The sequence below is a fragment of the Colossoma macropomum genome, unplaced genomic scaffold, assembly GCF_904425465.1.
Source record: "Colossoma macropomum unplaced genomic scaffold, Colossoma_macropomum, whole genome shotgun sequence".
Lineage (NCBI taxonomy): Eukaryota > Metazoa > Chordata > Actinopteri > Characiformes > Serrasalmidae > Colossoma > Colossoma macropomum.
The window spans coordinates 16,988,873-17,009,961 of NW_023494805.1; the positions used below are offsets into that span (position 1 = coordinate 16,988,873).

At 36.5% G+C, this 21,089-nt stretch overlaps 1 protein-coding gene and 1 pseudogene across 1 annotated transcript; both read left to right on the top strand.

Moving 5' to 3' along the window:
* Positions 1 to 4,945: 4,945 nt before the first annotated feature.
* LOC118825363 (Fc receptor-like protein 5) lies at positions 4,946 to 11,895 on the top strand. Its single transcript, XM_036595953.1, has 9 exons — positions 4,946 to 4,966; positions 6,414 to 6,417; positions 8,186 to 8,221; positions 8,327 to 8,421; positions 8,740 to 9,019; positions 9,962 to 10,237; positions 10,709 to 10,987; positions 11,373 to 11,621; positions 11,726 to 11,895. Exons 1-9 carry the CDS (start codon positions 4,946 to 4,948, stop codon positions 11,893 to 11,895), a joined length of 1,410 nt encoding a protein of 469 aa, XP_036451846.1.
* Positions 11,896 to 12,828: 933 nt separating this feature from the next.
* LOC118825364 overlaps positions 12,829 to 21,089 on the top strand; it is a 67,454-nt pseudogene continuing 59,193 nt past the window's right edge.

The following is a 21,089-nucleotide window of genomic DNA, read 5'->3' on the forward strand; positions in this document are numbered from 1 at the left end:
GGCTCACAGTTCCACTGATTGCTTCCCGTTTCAACCAATCAGAGTTCAGCATTGCTGTACCACGTGATCAAGTGTGCGTCCGCAGTTGTTTTTACAGTCTTTGGCCACAGGGGGCGTGTACACACTTTGAGCAGTTCCCCCTAAGCACTCGCACACTTTTTGTCGAGATTGTGTTCATCTTGGGGACTTCCGAGATTTTAAGGGGGGAGGTTCAGCCCAACGAAATAGACATGCTACAATGGTTAACTTTGTGGGGACTCGATTTTTGGTCCCCACGATGACACACGTCCCCACTTTATTGGTGTGCTTACTGGCTGAAGTCCCCATATTATAAGGTTTACAAACACACACACACACACATACACACGCACACACACACACACAGTCATACCTGTAACCTTTACATTGTGCAAGTATGGGTCTAAAGTTAAAGTGCTGATGCAGGAAGTACATCCTCTGCTGGGCTCTCTTGATGATGGAGCTGATGTTGCTGTCCCACTTCAGGTCCCTGGTGATTGTTGTGCCCAGGAACTTGCAGGACTCTACTGCCATCACAGTTCTGTCCAGGATGGTGAGTGCTGGCAGGGCTGAAGGGCTCCTCCTGAAGTCCACTGTCATCTCCACTGTTTTTCTGTATTCAGCACCAGGTTGTTGTGGCTGCTCCAAAGGACCAGCTGATCAACCACCCGTCTGTAAGCAGACTCGTCACCGTCTCGGATGAGACCAATGACTGTAACGTTAGTGTCGTCTGCATACTTTAAGATTTTGACTGAGGGGTCCGTGGAGGTACAGTCGTTCGTGTTAGAGGCTAATCAAATTATCTGGTTAAATAAAAGGACACCTTCCTTCATACTTGATGAATGTAAGAACTTACATACTGATCACTTTTACATTAGTTTATCCAGAGAATTAGATTAGGCACTTTTTAATCACCATGTGGATTCTGCTGTTGACTGCCCAAAACTCCACTCTTAGCTAACATTAGCTAGCTAGCTTTTATCTGACTAGTTGACCAGATCTAGCTATTAGGCTAACTACACACAGCAGGAGCTAAATGTGGGGAAGTCAATGCCTATTGGCAATTTAAATCATGTCGGTGTATCGTGTCATATAACGTCATTAAAATACATTTGTAGCTGTGTTGCATCTTACATACAAAACATTTGATAGCAGGTAGCTGATACAAATTTAAGGTTAGCATGCTAAATTAGACAACACAGTTAGCTAATGTTAGCTTGCACATTTTGCTACATTCTCATTGCTACTAGATAAATTATTGAATAAGCTGTCGAATGAAAACGCTGACTGCTATTTACAAATAAAGATGTACTGTCTTATCATTCACACTGCCTCCAGGAAGTGTTGGGACAGCTGTTCCTTTCAGCTTGTTGGCTGTAAAATCCAGAGCTGTATTGAGATCAATTTTTAAATGAGTCAGCGATAATAGATTCTTGCTACAAACTCTTGTACTGGGTGTCACTTCAACCCCAGAAAGAAATTTTCATTTGGTCTAATCTGAGCATTTATAAATGAGTGCTCTCCTAGCAGCTACAATGTTACTCACATAGAGCAATGCGGAGTGTGTGAAGTGTAGGAGGGTCAGTTGATTTCACAGTTCACAAATATGCAATATAAGGTAGTTTATTATTCGCTATAATCAATTACTGTTATCTGTGACGTCTAAGATCACACCAAATAAAATGTAACAACTAAACATCGGTTAGGGGGCAGTATACTAAAAAAAACACTTTAGAGGTCATTTTATGCACCCTGCAGTGCCCAGTAAATGTTGGATAGAAGCAGAAGTAAGAAGATAACATACTTCATGTTAATGTAACACTTTGAGTAAGGAGGAGAAATACTGAGCTGGGCTTTAAAAAACCAAACAAACAAGCAAACAAAAAACTCTTAGGTTGTTACTTCAAGCTGCAGTAATTTTTACACCAGCAGAGGGCAGGTATAACATTCTTATTCAGGTTTTATTTTGTTTATCTTTCAGCTCAGACTGATGAACTTATTTTAACTTTGTTTTGTTTTTATTTTATTAGCTTTTACTTTTTACTACCTTTTATTTTGTAAATATTTTACAAAAGAAGTTGTACAGGATTTGTACTTTTTTAAAAATTCATAATTTTTTTCATTATTATTACATGTCATTGTAAAAATTGACATTACGTTAAATTATATTAAAATGTTTAAAACGTGACAAATAAAGCAATGATACGTTGGTCATGTTCTTATCATTAGCATGCAATGAAATATTGTCTCTGTGTGGTGAAAAATAGCAAACAACAAAAATATACAAAATAGATCAAATAGATCAATTTTACATCTCAGTTGAAACCTCATCTGAGTCAAGCAATTGCACAGAGACTGTGAGATTTGGTGTGCATTTGTTAGTATCTGGTTGTAACATAGCAAATAGGTTGGGTCAAAATGCAAAAGAGCTTTGTTTGAGGAGTCCAATGCACAAAATCCAGACAGACACGGGTCAAAACACAGGCAGGTGATTTCAGAAACATCCATAATTAAAAAAACAATAAGACAAGCAGGGGTCGAAACACAGGAACAAACAAGGGGAAAACCCACTGGGACTCAGGTTAGCAACACAGAGACAAAAAGATCACACAAAGATGTATATATGTGGGTCTTAGGCCTATTCCACACAAACATAGGTCTTTTTTCATTTAAAATAAAAAAAATCCTGTCTGCGCAGAATTTCCTTGATAAACCAAAATTCTCTCATCATTTTTTGCAACAACCAAACCTGCCAACTAGAGGTCCTACTGGGTTTCATCCAAAACTGGCAATGCTGACAGTGGGGTCTGTGTTGAAGGAGTGCTGGATATAATAATAATAATAATAATAATAATAATAATAATAATAATAATAATAAGAAGAAGAAGAAGAAGAAGAAGAAGAAGAAGAAGATGTTTTGAAATAAGAAATAAAACACACTCTGAATGTTACAAGCCAACAACTCAGTCTTCCCTGTGTACACAGTAACACTGAAAACAGAATTTCTGCATATGTTCATCCTGGATGGAGCTTTGAAAAAGGGCCATTTTAGTGACCTACAACGCAAAAGACCAAAAGCAATGGTTTAAAAAAATACCCATGTGTGTGAAAACAAGGCCTTAAATGTCCATGAAATGAGATGCAGGTGCTTGTAATGGAGAACAGTGGGTGAAACCAGGGAGAGTCCAAGTAGAGTCTCTTCAGAGGGGGGATACATCATGACACTGGTGCTCAGTATCTGGTAATCACCTGATTTGTACCTAAAAAAAGCCATGCACTTTCAGAGGCTCTGTACAATTGTGAATCACCCTTAATGGAAGATCTTCCATATACAAGAAACCATCCCTCTCTATCAAATCAAATCAACACAGAATTTACATGATCAGAATCAAGTCAGGATCTGGAGCTCTGTTTATTTCAGTGTGTTTGAAACAGTAATTCAGAGCGACTCTCCAAAATTCTGCAGTCATTATGTACCTGATCTCATGAACAAAAACGCAGCAAAGATTATAACTGGTAGTACTAGTAGCCCTTCTAACACATTAATCAGTGAGAATGTGAGAGGTGTGAGAGCAGAGATGAGTGTGTGGCTGTGGTTTGGATTCTGTTCTAGTTCAGCTGTGTGGGTTTAAGGAGGAGGAGGTGTGAAAGTGGAGATGTTAGTGGGGCAAGTTTCACATAGTCAGGTTTAGAAAATAATAAATAAAAAATAATAATAAATGCATGCACACACACACACACGCACACACACACACACACACACACACACACACACACACACACACACACACAATGCAGCAGCTCAAAAAACTACTAAGTACTGAGCAGGGGTGGTGCTGGGGTCAGTGGACATTCCTATTGCCTCTCATGCCAAACCAAATTACCCACAATTCTGACATGTATCATATATAAAGTTGAATCCAACAAATTCTCTTAATTAAGTGTTGTAATACACTTTGCCACCATCCTTTATATTTGAAAATGGGTACATATGAGTGTTACTGAATAAATGAATATACTTAGCTACAAATATTATTTACTGACCAAACCAAACACTCCTGAATGTTCGCAGACTCTCTTTGGATAAGTTAAAAAAATAGAAGTTGATTTAAAATGTTAAAATGCATTGCTGCATATGCACAGAACTCTGTGCTTCCAACTCTGTGACATGCCGAGAGTCATATTACATGCTGTTACGAGCCGTCAAGGGTAGGCAGCAATATAAGTGTCTCCCCCAGCGTCCCATTACCAACCCGCAGGCACAATCCCACTCAAAACATATATTTCTAGTCTCATGAGTTTTATTATGGATTGTGGAAGCTTAAGCTTCAGGAGTGGTCTCAGCCAAAAAGAACAAAGAAAAATATATCTCCCCAATCAACTAACTTACCTACACAAAATAAAAGAAACACATTCAAAAACATAACCTACCTCCCTCAACAAAAACAAAGAAAACAAGGCTACACCGCCTACAGCTTCCAATCTAGAAGTCTGAGTCTGTTAACAAAAGGCTTCACACAGTTCAACACATCACATTAGACTAGCAACTACACGGAGAACAGGCCCAACTACTCCGTGTTTGGAACTTCTTGGTCTGGCTAGTCAGGCGACAACATCAAGGGAAGGAGGAGGAGCCTTGAGGAAGCCGGTCACCAAGCTTATAAGCTCTTGCCGCGATCTCAGCACAGCCAATCCGCGCACGCCATCACACCTCCATCAGCAGCAACACCTGACAGTTCTGACAGACAGGAGAGCAAGGAGCTGAAGAGAGCGGAAGTTTACGCAAAAGAGAAAAAAATAAATTAAACATTTAAACAATACGTCGTTGGACATAGCACATGCTCACTGTTATAAATACCATGTGGTGAGCACCAGATACTATGTGATGAGGACTAAATATTATGTGGTGAGCACCAAATACTATTAGATGGGCACCAGATACTATCAGGTGAGCATCACATTTTTAAAAATAAATCATGTCTTTTCAGAGGCTTCATAGACATGGTCAACCTATTGTGATGAGGGCAGAATATATTGAAATTACAGAGAATACAGAATACAGACTAGATGAAGAGAACCTCTTAACAGCAAACAGTGATGCACCACTGTCAAATTCTTCTGTTGGCAGAGTTTGAAAGGCATGGATTTCAATGATAACAGCTACATAGTCCAATGGAAAAGAATATTATGGCATTAATTGGTGTTTAGCTTTGTCAGCAGAGCTGGTGAAACAGAATTTCATTCATTTAGGAGCACTTTTTTTTTGTTGCTAGGTGTTATCATGAATGTTACTCTTGATTTTAACACATTTTCAATTTGGGAATTATCTTAGTGGTCATGTTTAATTTATTGATGAAGTTGAGTTATCTACCTTTTTCATCTTTCAGTTTGTCTGTAATGATAATGATAAATGATGACATGCATCACAAATGAAATCACAAATGAAAGTGCTGTACAGTCCTGTTTAATCTGACTGGTTTATCAAGCAACATTCTAGAAAAGCTAATTAAGCTAACTGACCAGTGCATAATGATCTGTTTTTATAGACTCAGTAGACTTAAATTGACTCAATAGACTTTAAAAAGCTCAGTTTGGCTTCCCTGAAGCAGTTACTAGTGAAAGCACCTTATATCTTCTTTTGGAGCTTGCTTAGTTGGTTTCCGTGTCAGACAAGGGGGAGGTTTGAGTGATGGGGCTACCATTTGAGCTGAGCTAACAGGAAAGCTATCCAAAAAGCTAACAGTGGAGATAAAGGTAGATCATTTTCCTCACAAATATACATGGCTAGATTTAAAGGTATTATTGTTTTCTGGAAAAAACTCAATTACTACAAAACCATTCAAATTTTGCTTGAGTAAATGCAACTGATTAAACATAACTAGTTATCACCCACCTCTCAAACTTTTTTTTAATTGACAGTTGTGATTGGATCCACAGTAAAATCTTCTGCTTCATGTACTGACGAACACTCGAGCTGAAAACAGACTGTTTATGCGCGTCTCATTTCACACCAAGGTTAACATTTGTTGAGTAAGAACCACCAAGAGATCAACGGGCAGTCAAGAGTCTATTTTCTCTCTTTGTTTACTTCTCATTTTTCTTCTTTATACGAAGATTTATTTCTGAGTTTACAGTGTTGTTTTCATTTCAGTGAAATTAATTCAAATCTTTTTAAAAGTGTTGGCTTCACTGTGTTCTACTAGAGTTAAACATCTCAGACACATATGTATTCTCTTACTCTTTCTCTCTCTTACTGTCTCTCTTTGTCTCTCTCAGGAAGTGATGAGTGTTGAACACAGAGCATTGTTCAGTCAGTCAGTCATTACGGGGACAGTATGGAGTTCAGGTCATTCTCTGTAATACTCTGTGAGTAAATGTTCTCTTTATGTCTTCAGCAGAGTGAGAGCTGCTATATGAAGGTACTAATATTTAATCTGAGTGTGTTAGTGATGAGGTTGTGTGTGATGAAGTGATTGTGTCTAGTTTAGTCAGCGGTCAGAGTGGAACACTACAGAACTTCTGTTCTCCTCTCTAAAAAATGCTGGGCTGAAAACAACCCAACCTGGGTTATTTGGCAACCCAGCTCTGGGTAAAGATGGGACAGAACACATGCAAGATTATTTTAACTCAACTGGTTGGTTTAAGTACTTTAACCATTGTGCTGTGTTGTTAAAATGACCCAAATCTGGAGACTTTTGTACACAATCCTGTGTTAACTTTACCATGGATATTGGTTTGTTTTTTACCCGTTGATATATATATATATGTGTATATATATATATATATATATTATATATATATATATATATATATATATATATATATATATATATGTATATTTACCCTTTGATATAGGATAATCATATGACAAAAAGGATCTATTGTTATTATTATTACTACTACTACTACAATTATTTGTGTTAGTAGTAGTGTGTGTGTGTATATATATACACACACAGTTAATATGTGGGATATGCAACTAATGCAATCCTATGTACTGTCAAGCTCAATGAATCCTATACTACCAAATTCTATTTATTCTATAAAATCACCTGAGTACTTGAAATCAACTGTAATTGAAAGACAAGTATTATTTGTTATTTATTTTTACATACATAATTTATGTGATGCACTTTGACAACTGAATCTGCCTCAGAGAACGATGTGACACCAACCCTTCCACGCACACAGACACACACACACACACACACACACACACACACACACAGACACCATTTGAGCTCCATAAGATTTAAACTTATTAATAACAAAGCCTTTGATAACATAATTAAACAAAGTCTGTTTAAAACATATAAAATAGTAGTAGTGAAGAGTGTGTATGGTAAATGGACGACTTTTCTAGCTCTGAGATATTGTCATTGTTGCTTGCTGACTAACTAAGTAGCACTAGCTAGCATCTGAATTCAAATTTGACAATGTGGCTCGATATTCTAGCCATGCAGGATCACAGTAATGAATTAAATTTGACAGTTTATTATCCTACAAAGTTTGCTAGGTAGTGAGAAAATAACTCAGTAACTGGTTCACACCATTAATCCAAATGCTGGGTAATGGAACAGGATAGATATAAATGACCCAGCAAAACTAGCCCACTGTCTGAACCAGCAATTTTAGAGATCATTCTGTAATATGTGAATGTGAATGACTGATCTGGAGTAGATCAGTGTGTACAATGAGTTCTGTGAGAAGATAGTAAAAAAAAATATGCTTGTGATTACTGAGTTTGATCATTCTGGCTAGTGGAGGTTTCTAAGATGCTCTGAATGTTTTGACCACAAACTGCTAAACATGATTATGATCAGTGATTCAGTGGTTTTAACAGTGTTGTTTCAATCCTTTGATGTGCTGTAAAACGTTGCTTTGGCCTTGTGCACCAGAACACAGCTTTCATGTTGTGAACAATTCAGCATCAGATGAAATGTCATGTGAACCACATCACACTTTCACACTTTAAATACATTTATTTAAGTAGCCTGTTTATGTACTGGAAAATATATGGCTTTGTAAGGGTTGCTATGAAAATAGAGTCTAATACTCTATTTATTGTTATTATGCATGAAATACTATGTTGCTTGCATGAATTTTCTTAAAGATAAGAATGATTTCTATTTTAACACTGTGTTGTTTGTTTCTCTTCCTGTTTTAGGGTTGATTTCACTTGTTCAAACTGGACATGCTCAAGGTGATTTATAAGTAGCATGTGAGCTAAAATGTTAATCATGCATAATCAGACAGAATTTGCCTTCTGATCAGTAACAGATGTATGTTTTCTTTTTAATTTTTACAGCAGGGTATCGACCAAATTTGTCTGTGCAGCCTAACTGGTCACAGATATTCAGTGGAGGGAACGTCACACTCACATGTTCCATTCCAGAAAGGAGAGTAACTGACTGGACACTCAACTTCACCACTCAGATAAAAACCATTACATCATAAGAGGCATCAGAGTGGATCAGAGTTCAAAATATTATTGTTATGGTTCTGAGAAGCATAGACAAAGAGAGACTTTATGGAGTAACGCAGTGACTCTTACAGTAACAGGTACATCAGATCTTTCAAACCTGTAACAAACACAATACAATTAATGTTTGTAAAATACAAACATTAATAATAAAGGTATTTCTTAATAGATCTTAATTCTCAAAACAGTGTGTGTTTGGCTGATTTACAATAATATTTATGTGATGTAATTATTCAGAGAGACCAAAAGCTTCACTGATCCTGATCCCTACTGGACAGATGTTTATTAGAGAGAATGTGACTCTCAGATGTGGCATACAAGGACACACAGACACTGAATGGAGCTACAGCTGGTATAAAGATGGTGACAGTAACCATCCAGTTCATTCCCGTAAATGGGAAAAAGATTATTCATTCACCATTAGAAACTCTGACAGTGGTAAATACACCTGTAGAGGAGAGAGGAGGAGTGACTCTCAGAGATCAGAGATCAGTGATGCTGTCGCACTGACTGTATCAGGTGAGTGTATTAACCCATTGTGCACACCAATATTCATTAACCTCTCCATCACAACACTGCATTCAGTGTAGAGATTTAAGCTATATAAGGTCCCACTGACTCAAGTAGCTGGAAAATTCACTGCTCTCCATCTCTTCTCACAGCTTTACCCAGAGCTACACTGACTGTAGAACCAGAGAGTCCTGTGTTCACTGGAGAGTCAGTCACTCTGAAGTGTGAGATAGAGTCTTACAGGAACTGGAGATATCAGTGGTATAAAGGCAGCAGTAGAACTGCAGTCAATCAGTCTCAGACAAACACCTTCACCATCAGATCAGCAGCAGATCAGGATCAGAATCAGTACTGGTGTAGAGGAGAAAGAGATAACAGACCTTCATCATCACAGCATAGTAACAGAGTGAATCTCTGTGTTCAAGGTGAGTAATTACTGTTTTTAAGACTCTGAGAGCAGTGTGTGATTTTTTTTCACTTATACAATCTATTTTTCTCTGATAAAATTACTCACAAACAGAGATGGGATCTATGAAATTATTAGGAATACATTTTCATGATACAGAAATTAAGTTATGTCTGTTTACATTTTGTAAAGCAGTATTCAGAATACAGTATTTCATTTAATCTCAGTGTTACTGAGCTCTGCTAAAGCCTGAGTAGATTGATAAATTAATTTGATGAGTCAGTTATTAATCTAAGCACGGTTAAACTTTTTTGAGGGATGACTGAACTGAACTTAACTGAACTAAACTGAACTGAACTGAACTCAGTGTTTAGTGCTGAATTTAGAGGTTTATATTATGTTTAAAATGCTATATTCTTATTAGTTTTAAGTTATTTAGGGTGACGTCAAGTACTAGATATTATTACTTACTTCAAGAAACCCATTCACAGATATTTGCTAAATATTAGCATTTGAACTGTGTGCTTCATCTCCAACTGTAGAAGAAAAACCTAAAACTGAACTCACATCAAGCCATAAAGGAGCTGCACTGATAGGAAATCCAGTGGTTCTGTACTGTGAGCTGGATCAGTCTGCTGGATGGAAGTTTTACTGGTTCAAACACACACAGAACCCTGAGAATGAGATCAAGACTGAAACACACTCCTACACCATCAGCTCAGTCAGTGTCTCTGATGGAGGACAGTACTGGTGCAGAGCTGGGAGAGGAACCCCAGTCTACTACACTCACTACAGTGATGCTCTCTGGATTAATGTTACTGGTGAGTGAAACAGTTTACACACACACACACACACACACACACACACACACACACACACACACACTATATATATATATATATATATATATATACACATACACTGAGTTTCTGGAGCGATTAATCCCAGGAATGGGGTCATCCATCCATAGATTTCATTTCATTTAATGGGAAGAGAAATAAAAAAAATGGCCTCAACAGATTCTCACAGAAATGTTTTGACATCTACTGGAAAATCTTCCCAGAAGATATTAATACTACAGAAAAACGGGGATGGACCCCCTTTTAATACCATTGATTTCAGAAGAAACTCTGGATGAGCATTTGTCTGCAGACATTTTCTCTTTTTTTCAAACTTTTTTGGGCACTCAGTAATCAAAACTGGCGTTTAAAGCCTTTCCATGTTAAAAGTGATTGTGCATTGTATCTATAACAAGATAAATACACATCTGAATGGTCATTTCTATGTCTAAGGTGTTTCTCCTCCAGTCTCTCTGATGGTCAGTCCCAGCAGAACTCAACACTTTATTACTGACTCTCTCTCACTGAGCTGTGAGGGACAGAGTGACTCTACTGGATGGAGAGTGAGACGATACACACACAGTGAGAAGGTGTCAGATTGTTCATCAGGCTGGGGATCAGTTACAGGATCTACATGCAGCATCAGCTCCATCAACACATCCCACACTGGAGTGTACTGGTGTGAGTCTGAATCTGGAGAGAGCAGCAATCCTGTCAACATCACAGTGCACAGTGAGTCTAGTGTTTTTAATTATTAAGGGAAATGCTTGGATATGCAGAACTATGACTTTCCTACACAGAAAACTGCACAAGAAAGTAAATTTTTCTGATTTATACTGGAAGGTAATTTCTGTATAGTTATAGGATAATTTGAGCACAGCAACTGTACTGCACTGTTTGATTTTCTCCAGATATGAATCAGATCTGTTATGGCAGGTAAGGCACTGAATAATAGCATTACAAAATGTGAGTGACCACAATACCTGAGCTCATTAATGAGGTTACGGTCTTTGTTAAAGAAGATCATTCACAGCAATATCAGATATTGAGCTCATCGAGCACTATGGGGGCTTTACTTTTCCACAGATTGAGCTTTTTTATTTATATTCTCTTCCAGATGGTGATGTGATTCTGGACAGTCCTGTTCATCCTCTGACTGTGGGAGATCCTCTGACTCTACACTGTTTATATCACCACACAAAGCCCTCAAACCTCACAGCTGAGTTCTATAAGAATGGATCACTCCTCCAGACTCAGACTACAGGAGAGATGACCATCCATACTGTCTCAAAGTCAGATGAAGGTCTCTATCACTGTAAACACTCAGAGAGAGGAGAGTCTCCACAGAGCTGGATCTCAGTCAGAGGTTAGATAGAAATTATTCTTTTTTATTGTAAAACAAATTTAATTACATCATGATTTTTTTCTGATATCTTGCAAATTGTTTCTGTGTAAATGTATATTTTTCAGATTCAGCTGCTGAATCTGCTGTTGGTCTGGTTGGACTGGTTGTGGGAGAGAGTATTGCTTTGTTGTTCATCTCAGCAATACTGCTGTGGCTCTACAAAACCAAGAAAGGTCTGAAAACTCATGTAGATATTTTATGTACAATTAAAACATTTGCAAGATACACAGAATAAAACTTGTTTACATATTTCTACATTATTACACTTTTTCATTTATTACTCTGTTGGCCAAATGGTGAATCTCTGTCTCCCCCTTCAGGAAACAAGCAGAACATAAACCAGACATCAGAACAGACACAGAGAGAGCCAGAAGCTGAGGACCCTCAGTCTGGACATGCACCAGTGCAACCTGGTCAGACAATGAGTTAAAGAGTATTTTCCTGATTAATAATTCAGCTGAATTATGTGCTTATTAGGGCTGCAAGACATAAACAAAATATTAGTATTTGTTGCTGCATATTGTGGTTCTAATGTATTATTGCAATGTACAAAGTAATTTACTTTTGTTGGATTACATCAATAAATAGATTCATCAAAACACCCAGAAAAACAATCTTCTGGGACTGTGATTGTTCAGAACACAGATATGATTGATTAGGCTACCCTGACAATGCTGTTTTAACTGCCTTTCAAAACAATCAGCAAACTGGAGTTTTGTCATAGGTGAGCGAGCAAGTTATCATTTGTCATTTACAACAGTAGATTCTTACCTGTCCCCTTTCAGCCCTCATTGCTCACTAGCAGCTGAACCACATTTCACACCCAGAGAGTCAAATAAGTTACAGGAAAAAATCTTTTTTAATGTATTATTTTAAAATACCAATTTCCATTCTGCTGGTGAAATGGCCATCAGGAGGCCTGCAGAACGAGGTTAAAAGCAATCCACACTGTGAAATAATGCATTTGACTGACAAGAATGTAAACACAAAACAGTAATCTGAAAGAACGCTGGACAGATATGAGTGATAAACATTTCGAAACTGACAAATACAGTAATACATAGGAAACTGTTTCATGTTTTGATTGTGGTCATCTTTATGCAGAGTGTTCAAAAAGCAGCCAAAACTAGCTGTTTTTCTGGTGAATAAAGAGAAGACATTGTCAATAATGATCGGTCAGCTGTGATGTCATACAACCACTTTTCAAGGCGCCCAATGGAAAAGTTTTTCAACTTAAATGTGTAGTTTAAACGTGATAAAGGAGAGCTTTTTGTGGTGCGTGTTGCTCCATTGAAAACAATGAAAAGAAGAACCCTTAAGAGAGTTTGAGAAGGCATTGTCTGAACACCCCCTTGTGTGATATCACTATTACAAATGTAATTTTCCTGGTAACAATTTAAAAAATTGTTTATATTATGCAGCCTTTACACTTACTAATGACCCAACATAAATGTCTTTCATCAGTTTTCAGTGATTAGTTTTTCAAAATATACCACTCAGAAAGCTTTTGTGAATTTATCAAATGTTTCTTTAGAGTTTCCTTAGAGTTTCTCTTGTTTTGAAGCAAAATGCACACATTTATGACTTGCAGTGACTAACACACCTTATTCTGTATCAGGTGATGCTGCAGACGAGCTCAGTGATGTCATTTACTCACAGGTGATGATAAAAAACAAGAAACCCAAGAGCAAAGGTACATTCTGACTGGATATTTGTAATAGTATTTCATGTAGCATCAGATATACCAGTTCAGCAGAGCAGAATGCATCTGCAGTACATTCAGTCATCTGTTACTCTATCAGTGTGCATTCAAAACTCTGAACACGTGTTTCAAAGCTAATGTGTTTCATCTAATGTTTCTACCATATCAGGGGAAGATATTCCAGAACAGGATTCACAGACTGACGCCATTTACTCAAATCTGCAGCCAGGCAAAGTTACAGGTACTCTGGCTTTATTCCTCTATCTACTCACCAGGTAATGTATTCCACATCGCTATGCTAACAGAGAAGATACGACATGCAGAATGAAAGCTTTCATAGGTTTACTATAGGAAGAAAGTGGGCATTGTGGGATGTTTATGAAAGTTAGAGGTCAGCAAGATGTTTTTATAACTGCATTTTGTTATGTTTTGTGTTGTTGCAGATGCTGACGCTGGATCTATGGATGTGATTTATGCTGAGATTGAAGTGAAAAGAAAAGTGAAGAAGAAACCAAAGAAAAAACGCGGTAGAGAAAAATGAAAATGGATTCTAATTGACACGTTTTGTATAACTTACCGATCCACTTTGATAACGGTTTCTTTCACAGTCCCTTCAGTACTAGGTATTTACTGGATAAGTGTGAGGAACAAACTCCAAAGTGATATTATTATTTTGGGTGAGATGTTGGTGAGTTCCAAGGCAGTTCTAACTAAATTACATTGAAACACCCAACAATTTCTGGGTGTTACCTGAGTAAATGTGATGCACAAACCATACAGTACTGCACAGTTATTTTGGGGAAAAAATACCAGGTTGTTGTATGGCATAATCAATTGTAGAACAATAAAGTACAAATATTCTTACATTATACATACTATGTAATCTATTTATTAAGGTTTTTCATCATTTTTTTGTTTTATGTTTAACAACCATTTTGTGTTTCATATTTATAAAGAAACTGAATCTGGGCTGTCTTTATATTTTGTGCCATCATTTTATGTAATGTCACTTATCTGGTAATTAGAGTTATTTTTTTTCCTGCCTAAATATGTGACATTACACTGAAATTTAGTATGTTTATACTGAACACCTTTTTGCGTCAAATACTTATGAGGTATTTTACTATGTCTTTTTTTTAGCTTAATACAAAGAACCTATTAGTCATTTCAGTGTAATTTAGTGAGACTGACACAGTACATCAGACGTAGACTACTTGAGTTTCGTCGTTTTAACTAAAACAATTACACAGTACTTTGGAGATGGTACCCCACATTTATTCTAGTTCATATGCAGGACCTGTTTGTTACTTCAGTGTCATTTATTTTAATTTACCATCATGTAACTCAGAATAATTATCTAGTACTTTGGAGTTTGCACCTTACGCTTACCTGTGTAACACATAGAACTTAGGGGACTGGAAAAAAATAAATAAATAAGAAAGTTTAATCTTGCATGTAGTCTCATATTCAGATCATGATCAATGTATTGATTTGGTTGAGTAGAAGATTTCTGGAAGCTAATTCTGGGTTTTTGGTCTCTATTTAGAGGAGACTAGCGTGAATGATGACACTGTGTACTCAGAGCTGAAGCACAACACAGACAAAAGTAAGATCAACAGTACAGCAAGACAAAGATCAGTTTTAAATCTCTAAAACAGACAAACTGATCCTCATCAGGTTAAAATAATAATAATAATAATAATAATAATATATGAAGTAATCAAAGTATTAATCATTGATATTCTTTTAAAGGTCCATGAGGACAAAAGCTGAATACATCAGAAGATGTGAGAGAAAGCAACACAGAAGCTGGTCATACATGAATTTATGCAACAAGATAACAAAAAGAGAGAACAGAGGTTTTATTTTTTCTTTCTGCTTGTTTTTGGTTTGTCTACAGAGTTATTTGAACAAAGACATATATATTATTATATATATATATATATTATATATGATGCATTGCAGTGTAGCGACAGCATGCCACTCAGGACTGAGACACAACAGATATTTATAGTTGTTGAAGCGTAGCTTCATGTACACCAAGAAAGGCAGACAATCTGATGTCTTTAATATAAACGGACAATTGCTAAGCATCTATTTTTACCTTAGCTAACATTACTAGCCTGTTACATCATTACTTATTGTAACTTTTTTTATTGTAAAAGTTTATGGAGATTTAGGCAGCTGATGCTAAGTGTGATAAATTCACTAAATGACATTGAAAGTTTGATGTAAAAATCTTTTTTTATACAAATATCAAATATTTTTATTTCTGCTCTGTTCTTAGGCTACACATTACAAAACTATATAGTCACTGTGTGTTTCTCTATAAGGATGTACATTTTGTATATGCATGTAAAACTTAGTTTTTTGTCTATTATTATTTGAGAGATGCTTTTAAGCAAATAAGAGTTTTTGATTAATTTCTTCAAAATGTGTAGAATGTCATCTCCAGTAAGCGTCTGCTTTTCTCAGAATATTTAGCACAGTGCGGCTGCACAGCTCACCTTCATCAGATTCATAAGGCCTGAAATGTCAGTGTGAAAAAGCTTCAATATATGCTGCAGGCCAATCTCCTTAGTGCACCAAACTCACTTAAGTACTGTTGAAGTGAATATATAGAGTCTCTCAACTTTTTAAACAGCATTTCACCTTTGCAAGTATTTTTGAAAGTAGAAGTAAAGTACATTTTTCTACTAAAATGTTTATGTATTCTTTCTTTTTTAATTTTGTTTGTGCTTTTTTTTCTCTTATTTGTTTGTGTTTTTTAAGGTCATTGAACTCTGAGTTTATTTATTAGCTTTACTAGCGGTGAAAGTAAATAAAGTAACCTAAATCTCATGTTGTACGAATAACATAATTTGTTCACAAGACTCAAAAAATGTATGCAAAAGTTTAAACACGCCATTTTACATTTTATTCATTCAGGACTCTGTGCCTTTGTATTTTAATTTTATTGGTCATCAAGAAGGCATTTATTTTGTTTGGGACGTTTCTCTTTAAGAACTAGCCACTGAGTCACTTAAATCATATTAATGACCAGATTAAGTAAGTAATGTATATGGACCATTCAGACAAATTAGTTCAAACCACAGTCCCACAAAAAAAATAAATAAATAAAAATAAATAAAATAAATAAATAAATAAATAAATAAAAATAATGTTCAGACCTTAGATATTTACAAAGATTATGATGTATTTAAGCCAAAGGCATTAATGAGGATCAAACTAAGATAATATATATACAAAGTGAGTTATCAGGATCATCAATTTTTAAATTAAAAAGTCCCACATTTTAAATGTCACTACCGGAACACAAAGAGTTTTAGGACATAGTTTGAGCCTTATTTTAGCCACACCTCTGCATTTTACAGCAGATGACTTTGACTGTGAAATAATTCAATAGAATGATCCATATATATGCAGTGGAGCATAGCAATGTCAGTTAATACATATATTACTAGAGAAATATACCTCTGTTGACCAAGCGACTCATTTGATTGAGCAGAAATACAGCCTCAATACACACGTCAGCAGTGTACTGAATGTGCAGCTCTTATAAGATAGCTACTGATATAGTACAACGACCAGAATGTCATTAATGCTATTGATGAAATGCAGCTGAATATGGTACAACAATTAATGTCAATATAACACTAAAGAAGAGGAAAGTTTGCAGCATTTAGTCATGTCTTCACATTAAGTGTTACCAGTGAAACGCTTATGAGCTGTTTCATTCAGTAAATTTCCCTGTTGTAAAGTAGTGTATCCTATTATAATAAAGGGCCTACTCTAAAACTGCCAAGACTTATAGTAAATACTGATTGTGCTCTGTTTATTGCCTGTGAAAAGTTTGTGTTTTTGGTGCTAACACACTTATTTTTGATAGCACTTGTAAACACCTGCCATGTCACATTATTCTTAACGTAATAAACGACATGTGAAGATTTTTTTGTGATTTTTAGGCTTACAAAAATTAATTAAATAAAGACTAGTTTTAATTTGCCAATAGCAATGCATTTTGTATTCTGTCACCCCTCCAGTGGGTCATGGGCACCTCTTTGTAAACGTTCAGTGGTCTTGCCCTGTCACAGTTTGTACAAAGTGTGAGATTTCTGTTCTTAATTAAAAAGAAGAAGAGCACAAACTGCAGGGAAGGCAGTATGTGTGGTGTCCAAAGTTGGTCCTGTGTCCACTGCTAAGACCTCTTTCTTGTCTCCCATTCTATTTCCAGTCAGTATAACCTATAAATTAAAACTTCAACATTTCCATTATTTCATGAATTGATTTAATGATCCATAGCTAGACAAAAGATTGTGTTCATAGAGATTTTGAATAAGGTATCAGTTCATTGTAGACTTTTGCTTCAACAGCCAAGATGCAATGCTTTTGAGAAGATTTAAATATTACAGTTTTGGTCAGTTAATTAATGGATATACAGTATATTTGTCACGATGAGCTTCACACAAGGTAGGAGTCAGGTGCAAGTTTACTGTGAGGAAAATCACAATGGTTGAGTCAAAAAACCAAGTAAGGCCAACCATAACAAATGAATACCAAAAGCAGACGGTCCTAAAACACTAGACAGAAATTAAGGTCAATATACCCAAATACAGAGTCCAAAAGAAACCAAAGAAGCAACAGGAAAACACGCTCAGAATTACAAGGGTAAACACCAAACACGACTTCACAACAAGTAACTGAGAACTCAGGGTTTAAATACAAAATGGCATCTGATTACAATCAGGTGCGTGATCTGACTAGTATTCGGGTGACAGTGACCTCTGCTGGTGAGGAAGGGCAGTGTCAGCAGTAGATGTGACAACATTGATGTCTCTCACCACATCACGCCTTTTGGACCTCACAGCAATGTACCATCATCTAGTGTAAACCCTTCCCAGAAGTGTAGAGGTTGTTACTGCAGTAAAATATTATTATATTATATTATATTATATTATATTCTGTTATAGCACAGCACAGCAACTGTACTGCTCTGTTGGTTGATTTTCTAAAGAGCTGAATCAGATCTGTTAGAGCAGGTAAAACACTGAATAGTAATATAAAGATGGATTGTTCCTCCAGACTCAGACTACAGGAGAGATGACCATCCATACTGTCTCAAGGTCAGATGAAGGTCTCTAACACTGTAAACACCCAGAGAAAGGAGAGTCACCACAGAGCTGTATTTCAGTCAGAGGTGAGAAATACAGATATAATCAAAATGTAGCGTTTAAATCATTGACAGTGAGTCCTGTGTTAGACAGTACAGTGTTTAGGAGGTGGTTTGTGAGTGGAGCATTTCTGGTGTGATTTTGTTGAAATAGTCTGCACAACTTAGATTTGTCAAATAACAGAGGCAGCACAGATCAAGATATAATAAAATCACTTACTGAATATATAATTGGTATATCAAAGTAAAGTAGCACAGCTTTATTTTAGCTTTAGCACATCAGCTTGCTTTTCTTTGAAATCTTTAAAAGGGTCATTGTTGTCAGAAGGCCAACATAACCAAAATATTGTAGGCTAAGATGAAGCAACTTTGTGACAAGAAGGCAGTAGCACATTCGTTTAAAGAGGGAGATTTTGGTTTCATTATCTATCCCTTTTTGGCCCATATCTGGTGGAACAAAAAATAAGTAAGTAAAAAGTAAGTAAGTGTGTTGTCTGTGCACCAGATTGGAAAAGACAGATCAGGTTGTGCCACATAAACATGTTGAAGGCATATGATTCAAAGGACGAGTGTGGTTCTGTACAGCTTCAGATTTGTCAGCTTTTGTAACATCTGACTATTTTGTACAGTATAAATGTTTGCCTTTTGGACTTAAGGATGTGCCTGCATTGTTTCAAAGACTTGTTAATACTGTCCTGGCAAGTGTACAGCGTATTTAGATGATTTGATCATTAATGCATGGTAATGCTATCATTACCAACCTAGGCAACAGGTTGGACATGGGAAAGTGTTTCACTGCAAGCTAAAATTCAATCAATTTTCTGTTCCCACAGACAATGTGGGGAACAATGTGTACATAGATTTCTAGCTATGACAGGATACTATCATGGGTTCTATAAAAATTTCTCTATGGTAGCTGGACCGTTGACTTTGCTGTCAAGCCCCAGTAAAAGGTTCATGTGGTCCCCAGACTGCCAGCATATTTTATAGGGTACTGCACCAGTACTTGCTGCTTCTCACTTTATGTGTTTCCAGGAAAACCGAGGCAGTGTGTGAGGAACTCATGATGCTAAAGAGATGGAACAGGGAATGCTGCAGGCTTCTTTAAATGACCATTCAACCAGACACAACCTGATCAAGAAACATAGATGGAGTGACTGAAGTTCACTTCTCCCTAAAGTTAACAGAAACATCATGTTTCAGATGCTATTCAGTCTCACATATCAACCACCCGTCTGTAAGCAGACTCGTCACCGTCTCGGATGAGACCAATGACTGTAACGTTAGTGTCGTCTGCATACTTTAAGATTTTGACTGAGGGATCCGTGGAGGTACAGTTGTTCGTGTTAGAGGCTAATCAAATTATCTGGTTAAATAAAAGGACGCCTTCCTTCATATTTGATGAATGTAAGAACTTACATACTGATCACTTTTACATTAGTTTATCCAGAGAATTAGATTAGGCACTTTTTAATCACCATGTGGATTCTGCTGTTGACTGGATGAAACTCCACTCTTAGCTAACATTAGCTAGCTAGCTTTTGTCTGACTAGTTGACCAGATCTAGCTATTAGGCTAACTACACACAGCAGGAGCTAAATGTGGGGAAGTCAATGCCTATTGGCAATTTAAATCATGTCGGTGTATCGTGTCATATAACGTCATTAAAATAAATTTGTAGCTGTGTTGCATCTTACATACAAAACATTTGATAGCAGGTAGCTAATACAAATTTAAGGTTAGCATGCTAAATTAGACAACACAGTTAGCTAATGTTAGCTTGCACATTTTGCTACATTCTCATGCTACTAGATAAATTATTGAATAAGCTGTCGAATGAAAACGATGACTGCTATTTACAAATAAAGATGTACTGTCTTATCATTCACACTGCCTCCAGGAAGTGTTGGGACAGCTGTTCCTTTCAGCTTGTTGGCTGTAAAATCCAGAGCTGTATTGAGATCAATTTTTAAATGAGTCAGCGATAATAGACTCTTGCTACAAACTCTTGTACTGGGTGTCACTTCAACCCCAGAAAGAAATTTTCATTTGGTCTAATCTGAGCATTTGTAAATGAGTGCTCTCCTAGCAGCTACAATGTTACTCACATAGAGCAATGCGGAGTGTGTGAAGTGTAGGGGGGTCAGTTGATTTCACAGTTCACAAATATGCAATATAAGGTAGTTTATTATTTGCTAGGGGGCAGTATACTAAAAAAAGTACACTTTAGAGGTCATTTTATGCACCCTGCAGTGCCCAGTAAATGTTGGATAGAAGCAGAAGTAAGAAGATAACATACTTCATGTTAATGTAACACTTTGAGTAAGGAGGAGAAATACTGAGCTGGGCTTTAAAAAACCAAACAAACAAGCAAACAAAAAACTCTTAGGTTGTTACTTCAAGCTGCAGTAATGTTTTACACCAGCAGAGGGCAGGTATAACATTCTTATTCAGGTTTTATTTTGTTTTTCTTTCAGCTCAGACTGATGAACTTATTTTAACTTTGTTTTGTTTTTATTTTATTAGCTTTTACTTTTTACTACCTTTTATTCTGTAA

What these genes read in the sequence shown, in the direction of transcription:
- LOC118825363 (XM_036595953.1), top strand. Translation starts at nt 4,946, where the DNA reads ATGGGCACCAGATACTATCAG. An exon ending in GTTCCATTCCAGAAAGGAGA is followed by an intron (nt 8,422 to 8,739) that starts GTAACTGACTGG and finishes AATTATTCAGAG; the next exon opens with AGACCAAAAGCTTCACTGAT. An exon ending in TGTCGCACTGACTGTATCAG is followed by an intron (nt 9,020 to 9,961) that starts GTGAGTGTATTA and finishes CAACTGTAGAAG; the next exon opens with AAAAACCTAAAACTGAACTC.